At 42.3% G+C, this 13,640-nt stretch overlaps 3 protein-coding genes across 4 annotated transcripts; all 3 read right to left on the bottom strand.

Moving 5' to 3' along the window:
- Nucleotides 1-1,939: 1,939 nt before the first annotated feature.
- Nucleotides 1,940-4,698, bottom strand: LOC108146987. The gene is made up of 2 exons (XM_017273251.2): nt 4,507-4,698; nt 1,940-3,751 (listed from the first exon to the last, which is right to left on the bottom strand). The coding sequence occupies exons 1-2, from the start codon at nt 4,667-4,669 to the stop codon at nt 2,604-2,606; spliced, it is 1,311 nt and encodes a 436-aa protein (XP_017128740.1). The 5' UTR covers nt 4,670-4,698; the 3' UTR covers nt 1,940-2,603.
- Nucleotides 4,699-5,953: 1,255 nt separating this feature from the next.
- Nucleotides 5,954-8,432, bottom strand: LOC108146651. Of its 2 annotated transcripts, none has more exons than XM_017272696.2 (3): nt 8,283-8,432; nt 8,096-8,224; nt 5,954-6,359 (listed from the first exon to the last, which is right to left on the bottom strand). In XM_017272696.2, the coding sequence occupies exons 1-3, from the start codon at nt 8,344-8,346 to the stop codon at nt 5,995-5,997; spliced, it is 558 nt and encodes a 185-aa protein (XP_017128185.1). In that variant the 5' UTR covers nt 8,347-8,432; the 3' UTR covers nt 5,954-5,994. The 2 variants fall into 2 exon arrangements, with proteins under 2 accessions (XP_017128185.1, XP_017128184.1); XM_017272695.2 differs by lacking the exon at nt 5,954-6,359 and adding an exon at nt 7,460-8,015.
- Nucleotides 8,433-9,282: 850 nt separating this feature from the next.
- LOC108146914 lies at nt 9,283-13,293 on the bottom strand. The gene has a single exon (XM_017273156.1). The coding sequence runs from the start codon at nt 13,279-13,281 to the stop codon at nt 9,346-9,348; it is 3,936 nt and encodes a 1,311-aa protein (XP_017128645.1). The 5' UTR covers nt 13,282-13,293; the 3' UTR covers nt 9,283-9,345.
- Between the last annotated feature and the right edge of the window lie 347 nt (nt 13,294-13,640).

Genomic DNA, 13,640 nt, shown 5'->3' with positions numbered 1-13,640 from the left:
GGAAGGAAGCAAGACCCACAGTGGGAAATAAATTCAGACGGTAGCAGGAAATTATTTATTTTATATTTTTTATGTGTATCATTTTATTTGATACATTTCTGTTGTTTTTATTATTTTGTTTGCTTGCCAAATATTTAATATGCATTTTAATCAAAATAAAAGAAGAGGCGGCTGGAGCTGGCCGCCAACCAAGAGGTGGCGATATTAAAATAAACGCAGAGGCCGAGCGAAAACCCAAATATAAATTATAATTTCCGCTGGAGGCCACAGGACAGAACATATCCTTCTGGCAGCCACCACGGGCAGCGACATAAAAAAGAATCCCGACAACATCTGCGTGAAGTGCGTTCAATTATTCGACTTTTTTCCGTTGGTCGGTTGTATCCTTGCTGCTCCTTTTTGGCCGCCAGCTCACAATCGCCATGGAAAAGATAAACTTTCATCAAGTCAGCGAAATAAACAAGACAAACAACAACAAAGCAATTTGTTGAATTCTTTTTTTTATTCCAAATTTTAAGGGAATGTTATTGCCACTAAAGAAAAGTCGCCTGGACTTTTGACATCGTGCTGCACTTCATTCCGTATCCTTAAGCGGAATACAATTGTTTGGCAGCTAGCAAAAAAAAACATTCAATTTACAGGGAATGTGAGTAAAGCTTGAAGTTTACATTGCTTTCTTTGAGAGGGAGTTAATTTGCATAGAAATAAGTTTTTTAATTGTTTTGATTCTGGGAAATTAAGTGGTTTTTAAAATTTTTTTTGAAATATAAATTGATAATGGGAATGGGTGGTGAAATAAAAAGGGCAATTTCTTAAATACTTTTTACTTTTTTGGTTCCAGAATTATGGGATTTCGAAATTGAACAAAACAATAGAATTTTTAAAGTTGAGCTTTATACGCCTTCTTTATTTATAGAAATTATACCAAAGCCTAATTAGTACATTTCCAACATGCGCCTTGTGGATATTGTGTCTTAAAACATATGGCATTGCCTATAATTTGAGTCCCAGGCCAAAAATTACCGAACATTGTGTGCCCCATTTGATGATTACTGTCCAAAAGTCTGTAATGGATACTTGAGCAAATATTGCTTACCGCACAACCTAGCATAAAAACATAATTTCGACTTTCCCCTTTCGAAATGCCGAGTCTGAACTAAGCGAGCGGAAAACGGGAAATCGGAAAAAACGGAAAAGCGGTAGGGAGCAGGGGAGCAAAGAGGAAAGTGCGCTTCAAATCAGCAAATGGAAATGTATCGAGAGGGAAAAGTGGAAAGGGAAAATATTCATGATAATGCCAAGGACACAGCTCCACGTCGGGAAATGCTATAAAAAAAACCCAGCGGAAAATTTAAGAAAATTCTTCACGACAGCCTTTTTGTGTCGTGTATTGTGCGTTTTACGTGTCTCTGTGTGTGTGTGTGTGATTGTGTATGTGTTTGATTGTGTGTGTGCGTGGCCCAGAAGAAAAAGGATTAAATCAATGTTGTGGAACAAATTGTGTTTTGTGAGCGGCATGAAGGTAATGCTGCCGAGCCGTATTTGATATGCTCGTTTCTTCCAGCGATTTTGCGCTACCGCCAACAAGGCAAACGCATAACGAGGGTAGCATTTCCGATTCGAAAGCCCGCTCACACACCCTCCCCTGAGTGGGTGTGGCCCCGCCCCCAACATGACCACACACGATGTCCCATTTGATTTTGATGGCGTTAAGCTCACACGAGCGTTAATAATCTGAGCACACAGAAAACTGGCACAAAAGAATCAAAAGGGACGACTCCTTCAAGGAAATTAACTTGTTAGATTTATTAAATCTGAGGGCGGTTTTGTTAACGATTTATTTAAAACAGAACTTCTGAATTAAAGGCTGTCTTAAGCACGATAGTCAAAAGTTCAAAGTATTAAGCTATTAAAATTATAATATATATATATTTGGCACTTTAAAAAACAAATAAAATATAATTTTTTATTAAACGGAACATCTTAATTAAAGGCTTTTGTAAAGCATGATATTTAATATATATTATATTTATATGTTTTTTGATAGTTGGTTATCTTAAAAAAATAAATAAAATACGAAACAGAAGATCTAAATTAAAGGCTTTTGTAAGGCATTAAGTTATTAAGAGAATAACGTTTTAAAATTTCACAAAAATTTGAATAAAGACAACAAAAGGACTTTGTTCACTTAAAATAGAAATTAACTTTTTTCCCCTATTTATTTCCATTATATTTAATAATTAAATTTCTCCTTAAACATTCTATTCATTTTATTTTGAATTCACTGAGAAAACTTTTGTAAAAGCCAGTACTTCTTACAAGTAAACTCCACAAGAAATAAAATGAAAATATTTAACAGCTGGCATAACTGCTTTCGCATTTTAAGCTGAACTAAATAAAAGGGCGATAAATATTAGGAAAAGTTAATGTTGTACGAGTAATTTGTATTAAATGCCCATTGAATAAATACAACAAAACAAAAATAAATTTCTAATCAATGTGAAAGCCTGTTTCCAATTAAACACTGCAAACTTGTGACACACAATCCACTCAGTCTTTATTGCACTCAGGCAAACTATAAACTAAACACCTACCGCCCGCATCTAAGTGAGCAGCTCGTCCACCTGTAGAAGGGGGCGTGGCAGCTGTTGGACAACCCGGGCCAAATCCGCCACAGAGCAGGCATACAGATAGCCCTTCTTCAGGTTACCCTTGGCGTTGCTTTTGTGTAGCCAGCTCAGCCATGGCACCTCGTCCTCGACGGGATCGCAGATGATATAGGACTCGTGGATCTGGGCGAGTGTGGCATGTGGATTGTTGACGCCCAGCAAAGCGATTCCGCGGGTTGGGCTTCCATTGTCGACGAGGACGCGGTAGAAGAGCTGGGGAACGGTGACCAGCCCATTATTATTGCCATCGGTGGTCAGGTGGAGGCTTTTGCTGCCGGCCACCTTCATCTCGCCATACGTGCCCGTATACACGGTGGCCGAGATCCCGGAGCTGGCCACATAGCGACGCGTGGAGTCCTCCAGGACGGCCCACTGACCGCCATTGAAGCTCTGCCACTGGGGGGCCACATTCACGTAGTTGAAGCTGCTCCTCTGCTGGCTGGCATAGATCAGGTCCGCCTTGGCTGCCAGATGCCCTCGGGCCAGGAAGAGGCCACTCTTCACGTCTATCAGTCCGGGCGCCACACCCAGTTTCTCCTGGCTCTTGTGCGAGTAAATTCTGGCCATGTCAAAGCCCGTAAAGTGGCCGGCGGCGCTGAACTTCAGGCGTTTCACGTTCTTCTGGAAGTGCACACTGGCCGGTGTCAGCTGGTGGCGGGCGTAGTGGGTGCGCAGGTGTTGGGGGTCGTGGCACAGTTCCATGGTGGCCACAAATCGGCCATCTCCGGTGTCATAGCCCACGCGATACAAGGACGAAGTGGCGTCCCCGCAACGCCTGTCCAATCGCTCCACGGTGTAGGGAATGGAGCGAGTGCATACAAAATCGCGGAATTTGATTTTCGACCCCTGCCACTCGAAGGCTGTGTCCTGCACACACTTCACGCGAATCGAGCGCAGTTCCGCGTCCAAGGACGCGGCGAAGGAATGGCTGCAGTGCAGCTCGATGCTGGCGCCGCGGGGAATCTCCAGCTGTCCATCAGCATTGGGCAGCCAGTAGAGTTCCGTGCCGGGGCGGAGGTAGAGCGGCTGCACTTGGTCCGGACGGGGCAGGTCCTTTTGCATGTCCACGCGACACGGGGCTCCTGAAAGTGGATGGAAGTGCTAAGGTGTGGCTCTGAATTGCATTGGCATACTTTTTGGCGTCGCGAAAAATTCGTTTATGCTAATTAACTGCTTCCGGGACTTAATTGTCTTTGAAAGAAGTTAACTTATCAGTATTTAAAAGATAATAGTGTTGTTTAAAAAATGTGTAAATACATTATTCATTAAATAACATTACAAAAAATATATGATTTGTTAGTTTACATGCTTCAATTATAAAGACCAAAAGAAGACAGTCAAAGCAAATAAAATAAAACTTTATTGAACGTGTTGTACTTAAACGAAATCCATGACTATGTTTTTATGGAAAAAAATAATAGTTATTATTAATTATATAAATTTAACTTAAGCCTTTCAAGCTTTCAAAAGTCTTTCATAGAACTACAGATCTTTTCCTTAAAAAAATTAAAATTAATTAAAAGTTAATTCTGTAGTGTTTATTAATGTAATGTTTATTAAACTCAAATACTCGTGCAAGTCAATGTAATAGTTTCTTTTAATATTATTACCTACATTAAGTTCGAAGTTTTGGCTTATTGAAACAGATGGTATTTCATTTTTAGATTATATTTCGTGGAATTTAAATTTCTAAACAAAAATAAACAGCAGTTTTTTATGCATTTGACAATAAGTATAGCCATAATAAACTTTACCAACTAAGTGAAAGCGATATCGGCTCTCTTAAATTAAAGCTTTTTGGATACAAATATTATAATTAGCCTGCACATCCACTTACCTCGCTCAATTGTAGCTCCATCGATATGCAGTCCATCGAGATCTTTGATGATTTGACCCACATCTGGAACGGAGGTGATCGCTTCACGTGCCCCAATCTCTCTCAGAATCACGATCGCCAAGAGCAGACCTATAAACTGAAGTCGCACCGATGGGCTCATCATTTTCGGAACTCGACCGTCGAAGTTGCTTTCTAGCCGCCAACTGAATAATTTGTTTGGCGAACAGGTGTTTATATATTCTCAGTTCGCACTCTTGATGTACACTTCTCTCAATTTCTCTTGGCAGCGTCAAGCAGCGTCTCTTTCGATTTAGCATTGTATTTGTTGATTTCTGTTTTCAACTCTCAGCGAGAATAATGCGGTGATAATACTATTGACATTTTGCTGCTATTGTATATTTTATATTTCTTTTATTTGCGTAAAAGTGCTTCCGAATTCTTGGCGCTGTTACGAGTATATGAATTCAGGTCTAGGTTGCTTAAAGTTCTTTGTTTTTGTGGATCAACTTTCTTTGCGAGGTGTAAATATAAAGTAATTTAATTCGAGGCTAAGATGGTTGTTCGTTGTATTTTATACTGATCACCCCAAAAGCTATTTACATCTCACATGATCATGATCAGCAATTATAATTGACATTTTTGTTGCATTAGCTACTACAAATCAAACACATCGCTTTTATACATAAAATACCCCCCTTTGCAACACTTCATGTTACATAATGCTAATTATAGTTAAACATTCACATTAATAGTTTCAGTGCCCATTTTATTTCAATTTATCAGTACACGAATGCTTTAACCGTATGAATTGTAATCGTTGTAATTGTTATTATTGCCACTATTATTATTGTAGTTATTATTGTTGTTATTATAATTGTTGTAGTCATAGTTTGGTCGTGAAGTGGTGTACGCATTGTACGGATTATAGTTGTTATAAGTTGGATAAGCGCCATTTGCCCCGTAATATTGATTGGGATTCATCCCATTCCCTGTTCCTGCACCAAATCCCATTGGCAGGATAACTAAAGGTTCCACAATAATGCTAGTTCCACCCATACCACCACCTCTCACCGGAAAACCCGAACCAGCCTGGGGCATTATTGGCATTATGGGCATGGGTCTTCCCATCGGCATGGGCTGTCCCATATAAGGTGGATAATAGGCCCGTCCCGGAACTGGTACATTCATGGGAACAGGAGCCGGAATTGGCCTTGGTCCTGGCATTGGCATCGGTACAGGCATCGGTGGTGGCATAGGAATCTGATGAGCCGAACGATTGTGAAATTGTAAAAGTACTGTCCCAGAATCCTTCTCCAGATCTGCATTCATTTGTCCCGAAGAAGCTGGTAAATTGACAGAACAAAAATCGTAGACAATTTTTTTTGATAAAACTTTAAAGTTTATTATTCAGAAATAGTGGAATGAAAGTGTATTGCTGTGCGAAAAGGGGCTTTTATATTGTAAGATAAATAAAACTTATTAAAAGTCTTAAGAGGAGCCCCCCGAAAAGGGTAAATTAATATTTAAATGGTAAGAATTAAAGCTGGGCAAATAGGGACTGTATAGTGATTTGGGAGGGGGGTGGCCAGTAGAACGCCTATTAAAGTTCATATACGAAGGATATGTCGTCCATAATGGGAAAAAGGGTTGAGGATTAGTTTGCTTGGGTTGTCCTGGATATCGGATCGCATATCGTTGATTGGGTTGAGGTTGAATCACATATTGAGGGATAGTTTGTCGCGGCTGCTGCATTGGAAACGGGAGTGGTGGTAGTGGATACCCCGGTGGCCTTGGAGCTGGCATTCCCATAGGCTGATATGGCATTTGCGGCGATCGCCGAAAGCGGTACAGAGCTGGCGATCAAACAGACAAAAAGGTTTTGCAATAAATGTATTAGCTATTTTAATTCGTAATTTTTATACCCTTGCAGAGGGTATTATAATTTCAGTCAGAAGTTTGCAACGCAGTGAAGGAGACGTTTCCGACCCTATAAAGTATATATATTCTTGATCAGCATCACTAGTAGAGTCGATCTAGCCATGTCCGTCTGTCCGTCCGTCTGTCCGTCCGTCTGTCCGTCCGTCTGTCCGTCTGTCCGTCTGTCCGTCCGTTTATATGCAAACTAGTCTCTCAGTTTTAAAGCTATCTGCATGAAACTTTCCCAAAAGTTGTCTTTCTATTGCAGGTAGTATATAAGTCGGAACGAGCCGGATCGGACGACTATAGCATATAGCTCCCATAGGAACAATCGGAAAAATAATTGAAAAAAATTATAACTTTGCTGTTTTTTAATTTTTTGCTTTGTTCTTCGACATAAAGCAATGGTTAAATATTTCAGAATTATGGTTAAAATTTCATCAAAATCGGACGACTATAGCATATAGCTCCCATAGGAACAATCGGAAAAATAATTGAAAAAAAATTATAACTTTGCTGTTTTTTAATTTTTTGTTTAGTTCTTCGACATATAGCAATGGTTAAATATTTCAGAATTATGGTTAAAATTTCATCAAAATCGGACGACTATAGCATATAGCTCCCATAGGAACAATCGGAAAAATAATTGAAAAAAATTATAACTTTGCTGTTTTTTAATTTTTTTTTAGTTCTTCGACATATAGTAATGGTTAAATATTTCAGAATTATGGTTTAAATTTCATCAAAATCGGACGACTATAGCATATAGCTCCCATACAAATAATAAAAATATATAAAAGAACAATCAAATAATTAAGCTGCAAATCGTCATAGCTTCAATGTTTTTAAACATATACGCAAGTAAATCATAATTTTAATGTTTTCAAAAATATTTAATTCTTGCGATAGCTGCAAGGGTATATGAACTTCGGCTTGCCGAAGTTTGCTTTCTTTCTTGTTGATTGATGAAATTCATTTGTTTAAAGTTCAAAATATTCAGTAAGATTGAACAGTAAAGTAATTTCTGTCATTTAATCTAATAATATTTTTTAAACATTTTTAGCCAGCTAATGTGAGGTAAATTAAATAGTTGCTAGTAGATGAGGGATTGGCTGTTCTAGCCAGGGGATATCCATATTGGCCGTATGGACTTGAACGCCCTCTGGGAATGCAGTTGTAATAGCAAGGTGGAGTTGGGGGAACTAATTGTGGCACATTGGAGGCTCGTGCCTGTGGATAGGAAGGTAACCCCACTCCAGAAGTCGGAGCATATCCCGGATAATTACAGGAATACGGATAGAGCGGACTGACGGCACAGGGAGGACTTTGTCCACGATTCAGCCAGGGATTTGGCTGTTGTTGTTGTGGTTGCTGAGACCCATCCTGGACAACGACCAAAACATTGGCCTGCCGTTGCCCTGCATGTGTGTTAAATTTATCTGGATTGCTGAAGTCGGTCAGCAGCTCAAAGTCATTATCCCTATAGGTCCGATTGCGATTCGTGCTGGTGCTGGTGCTGGGTATGATGATGTTACTGCGCGTGTTGGCGATGGTCAGTGTGGTGTCGATGGAGAAATCGCTGGTCAGCTGATCTGGAACGGATCAGTTAAGAGAGCCAGATTTCAGTGTGAATGAACGGCGAAATCAGGTGGAATAATAGTCTGTCACGAACCTGTTTGGCACTCCGGATAAGATCCACATTGTTCTCCTTCTCGTTGATCTGGACCGCTGCAGGGAAGTCTGGATACGACGCACTTTTGGCCCGATTGACAAACTATATCCTCACAGCTCAGACCAAATTCTGTAGCGGTAGGGGATTTCTCGTAGAATTTATCCTTTTAAATGACTCACTAACTTACTTCTGTATCCCTGTGCAACGAATGCTGTGGCTAGTATTATATATATACCAAAAAATCCCCTCATTTTGTTTGAATGTTGTGAAATCAACTAAACTCTATACGAAAAAAACGTCCAAATTTATACCACTCCTGGTCATGCTTCAAAAGCTTTTATAATTGTTACTTGACAAATTAAATCACCAAAATATAAACAATAATATGCTAGCTCTTTCCAACTTTAATAAAATTTCATTAAATATTGCTAATTGTGAGTTATGGCTAATTTGTCAGAGGTATTCAAAATAAATATATTTGGGAACTAAAGTTAATGCAGTAGGCTAACAGACTAAAACTATACCATTGAACGGTCTTTGAACTTAACGAAGGTCAAGGCATAAATAAAAGTGTATTTATTGCTAGCCTTGATAGTTGATACCACTGATTAATTGAAGCAAAGTCAGATAGTAATCTAACACTTTTTAAATCCGCAACAATCGTAGTTACTTGAGCGATTACTCAACAAATATAAATCAAGACATGCGCGTTGAGTTCTATCTCTCCTCTTTTGTGCCTTTTGTTATAATCATTCACCAAGCAGGCGTATACTTCATATTGTGGAGCGATAAGATAAACAAAAACAACCACACAAGCAATACAAGGTGAGCCCACTGCGTCGATAAGTAATGTGAAAGTCACTGCCATGGCGACATCTATTCGGGCCAAGGGACTGCGATTTGGGGCACTGAAAACAGCATGCGGAAAATCCAACGGCACTGGAAAACGTGCGGCACGTGAGCAAATAGCCCAATGGCAGTGCAAATAAATAGCTGTGTGCCGACCATAAACGATAAAGCCCAGCATTTGATAACCTGACTCTTATCAATATGTCCAACATGCAATAAAATCAAAAAGGAACAAAAAATAAACGTGATTTCTTAGGTTTATGGCCCATAACAACTAAATTTAAACGTGCTTTAAAGCCTTTTTCGAGGTGCTTTCCTGGCACAAAATTAACTTGGCGTTTAGGTAATATTTCTTTTTATTGGTTTTAAACTACGAAATTCGTTTTGTTTATCTAAAAACTCTAGTCTTGAATGCCCAGCACGCCTTCAACGTGTAACTCATCGAGTGGCAGATCCTTAACCACAGAAGTAAAGTCTTCCACAGTGCAGGCATAGGAATATCCTTTCTTCAGATCCTCCTTGGTCCAACTGACCCAACTCAACTGGTGGCCAATGTCATTGCAGATGATGTACTCCTTTTTGATTTGCTCCAGATCAGCATGTGGATTGTTCACACCAATGAGAACAATACCCTTTCTGCTGATGCGATCGATAACCACGCGGAAGTACAATTTGGGCACGGGAATCAATCCATTGTTGTTCTCATCAAAGGCCAGATAAAGCTCCTTTTCGATGCCATCCACATCGGGTAGGGTGGACACACCCCAAGTGCCAGTATAGCAATCTGCTGTGATGTTTTCATCCGCCACGAACTTCCTCACACTATCCTCAACTCGTTCCCAGTTTCCACCGTTGAAGGTCTGCCACTGAGGAGCCACATTCACAAAGAAAAAGGTGGCCTGTTGAGCTGCCCCAAAGACATAGTCGGTTTTAGCAGCGAGATGACCTCGGGCCAGGTAGACATTGGCACTGATGTTAAAGTAGGGCGAGGCGTCCATGCCCAGGATCTCGGTTACAGTGATATTCTGCTGGACCTGAGTGTACAACTTATTCACATCCTTGCCGTTGTAAAAGTCACCCGGAATAAAGGTCGGCCGGGAAACAGATCTCTGATATTGCGCACTTCCCGGATACAGAACATGATGCACATAGCGGGTAACCTCGGTCAGTTCATTGTGGCACACATCATAGGTCTGCAGGAAGTCGTCGGAGGAGGAGGAGGTCGAGAGCTGGAAGCCCACTTCCAGGAGATCAGTGCCCCCGTTGCAAGGACGACTGGTCCGACGAGCCGTATAAGTTGGCCAGGAGGTGCAGACAAAGTCCTGCAGCTGGTACAAGCTGCCCAGGGTCAGGAAACTTTGCTGTTGCCAGCAGGTGGAGTTCACAAAAGTATAACCAGAGAATAGTCCAGCAAAGGACTTGATGCAGTGGAACTCCAAGGACTCGCCATGTTTCAGCTGCACCAAGCCTTCGTGATCCGGTTCCAAGTACCTCGCATGGCCCAACTCACTTCTTATCACAAACAAAGGAGCTGGATCCTTTAGGTCTCCGTTCACTTGAAACGTGCACAGCTCATTTTCCAGGTTTTGCTTACTCAAACCAAGTACTCCAGTAGTCTCTAGTAGATCTGTGGGCAGGTCCTTCACCACCTCGATAAAACTCTCTACAGAGCAGGCATAGGCGTAGCCCTCTTGCAGATTCGTTTTATCCCAGTCCAACCAATCCAACTCCGCACCCACATCCTCACAGATCACATAATCCTGCAAAGTCTCGGCCAATGTTATATGTGGATTGTTTACCACTATCAAAACAATGCCCTTGCGACTTTCCTGATCGATAACAATGCGATAGAGTAACTTGGGTACCGGAAGTTGTTTGGTTTCGGCATTTAGATAGAGAGGTGTTTGGACTCCTTGGGAATTGGGTAGAGTTGAAACGTCAAAGCTGCCAGCATGAACACTGACATTGAGTGCCTCATCGGCCACAAAATGCCGCAAGCTGGTCTCCACGGCCAGCCAGTTGCCAATATTGATGCTCCTCCACTGCGGAACTGCATTCACATAGAAGTGGGTGGCTCTCTGGGCGGAACTGTGGACAAAATCCAGGCGAGCTGCCAGTTGTCCTCGCGTCAAATAGAGATCCTTAGTGCTATCGAAATACTTGCTGGCATCCAAGCCCAGTTCACTGTTAAATGCCGCCAGCTGATGCGATTGACCATAAAGAACGTTCACATCCTCACCAGTGTAGAAGTCGCCTCGTAGGTAACCAGGTTGAGCCACTCCCCGTTGATAGGCCACATTAGCAGGGGTCAGTTCGTAACGAGCGTATCTCGAGATCTGCTCCTGCTTATCGTAGCAAAGCTCCACGTGGGTAAGATAGCCGGCGGCCACATCGAATCCAATCTGCACCTGATCCGTGCCACCAGGGCAAGTCCTTCCCGTGCGCAAGGCCACATAGGTGGGCCAACTCTGGCAGACGAAGCTTCGAATATTCACCCGCTGTCCTTCAGCCTCGTACAACTGATCGCTAACACAACGTGCCGTCAGAGCTGTGTACCTATTAAAAGGCGAGACCAGAGCTCCAGTGCAGTGCAGATCGATGGTGGATCCTTCTTCAACGGTGTAGACACCACTTTCATCGGGCAGCAGCCAACTGAGAGCTCCTTGAGGTGTAAGAAGTGGAGCAGGGTCCTTCAGGTCACCATTTATACTGAACTTGCAGGGATTCCCAATGGGTGTAGGAGTGGTGACGGTAGGACTTGAAGTTGTGGTGGACGTTGACGAAGATGAAGATGAAGAGGGTTCCGCAGTGGTGGAACTCGGTTCCAGAGTAGTTGAGCTGGGCTCTACAGTAGACGCAACAGTAGATGAGCTTGGTTCCGGAGTGGTAGAACAACCTTGTTCTGTTGTGGATGGTGGTTCCGTCGTGGGTGACGCAGTAGATGAGCTTGGTTCTTCACTAGTTGAAGAAACTGTGGTAGAACTAGGTGTAGTTGCAGGTTCAGTAGTTGTTGTATCTTCTGTTGAAGTTTCCGGTGTAGAAACAGTTGTCACATCATCTAGTCCAAGAACTCCATTTGTATGCAGATCTTTCAAAGGCAAGTCCTTGACCACTCCGATAAAGTCCTCCACAGTGCAGGCATATGAGTAACCCTCGTGCAGATCTTCTTTGTACCAAGACAGCCAGCTCAGTTGATGGCCAATATCCTTGCAAAGGATGTAGTCCTTTTGGATTTGCTCCAGAGTTAAATAAGGATTGTTAATGCCAATAATGACGATACCTTCCCGACTCTTCCGATCGATGACCACGCGGTAATATATCATGGGCACAGGGATCAATCCATTGTTGTTCTCATCAAAGTCGAGATATAGCTCCTTTTCGATTCCATTCACATCGGGAAGAGTGGTTACACCCCAGGTGCCTGTATAACAATCAGTGGTAAGATTACGATCGGCCACGAATTTTCGAACACTCGTCTCAACTTTCTCCCAGTTGCCTCCATTGAAGGTCTGCCACTGAGGCGCCACATTGATGAACAGGAAAGTGGAGTGCTGAGCTGCCCCAAATATCTGGTCCGTCTTTGCAATCATATGTCCTCGGGCCAGGATGCGATCATCACTGTAGTTGAAATAGGGCGAGGCATCCAATCCGAGTATACCACTAATGGTGATATTCTGCTGGACTTGGGTGTACTTGGTGTTCACATCCCTTCCCCCGTAAAAGTCGAGTTCGATAAAGTTGGGTCTCGCCACACCGTGCTGATAATCGTAACTCGACGGGTAGAGCACATGATGAACATACCGCGTGGCTTCTGCCTCGGCATCGTGACAAAGTTCGTAGGACTGCAGGAATCCGCCATCCTCCACCTCGAATCCCACCTGGACTAGATCGGTGCCTCCATTACAATCCTTGCCCGTGCGAAGTGCACTGAAGATGGGCCAGCTGTTGCAGGAGAAGTTGGCAAACGGATAGATGAGATCATCGACCAGGAAGTACTTGTTCTGCAGACACGTAGCCGTCACCTGCGAGCGATTGGCAAAGGGTGCTGCAAATCCCACTCCTGGGCAAAACATATCCAAAAGTTCTCCATTAACCAAACGCACTGTATCCGTGGGATCAGGAACTATAATTTCGTAAGAATTGTGTCGCGAAAACAGAGGAGCGGGGTCGTTGAGGTCACCGTTCACCTTCAATTCACAGTCTCCGCGCACTATCACACCTTCATCGCCTTCGGCAAAGGATTCCGGCAGGATTCTTGGCAATCTACCGGATACTTTTTCCGCACTGCTGGCGACCAGCAGCGCCAGGATTAAAATCGAGCAGCGATTGCTCCACATCGCGTAGTTGCAGTGCACGTAATGCCAAACTTCGGACAGGCGTAATTTCTTCTTATATAGTCAACTTATCGCTTAGATTAGGTATTTTATGGCGGCCGATTAGACATGAGGCCATAAATATCATAATGTTAAGAACCGAACAAAAACGCAATCAATGCTAAACTGACGATAAAGGCAACTACTTTTGAAATCCACTTCAAAATCCAACCTGATGGCATCTTAAAAATAGCCAAAATTTCCCATTTCTATCTTTAAGAAAAAATATATAAAATTATACTCATAACCTATTTGCAGCGGAATGTTAACTTAGGAACTATACCATAAAACTTTTTGGCTACCATCTTATCGTATTGCGTTAG

This window comes from Drosophila elegans, unplaced genomic scaffold (genome assembly GCF_018152505.1).
Source record: "Drosophila elegans isolate 14027-0461.03 unplaced genomic scaffold, ASM1815250v1 contig_208, whole genome shotgun sequence".
NCBI lineage: Eukaryota > Metazoa > Arthropoda > Insecta > Diptera > Drosophilidae > Drosophila > Drosophila elegans.
The sequence above is the reverse complement of the archived record's forward strand: the minus strand, read 5'-3'. Positions and strand labels throughout refer to the sequence as shown.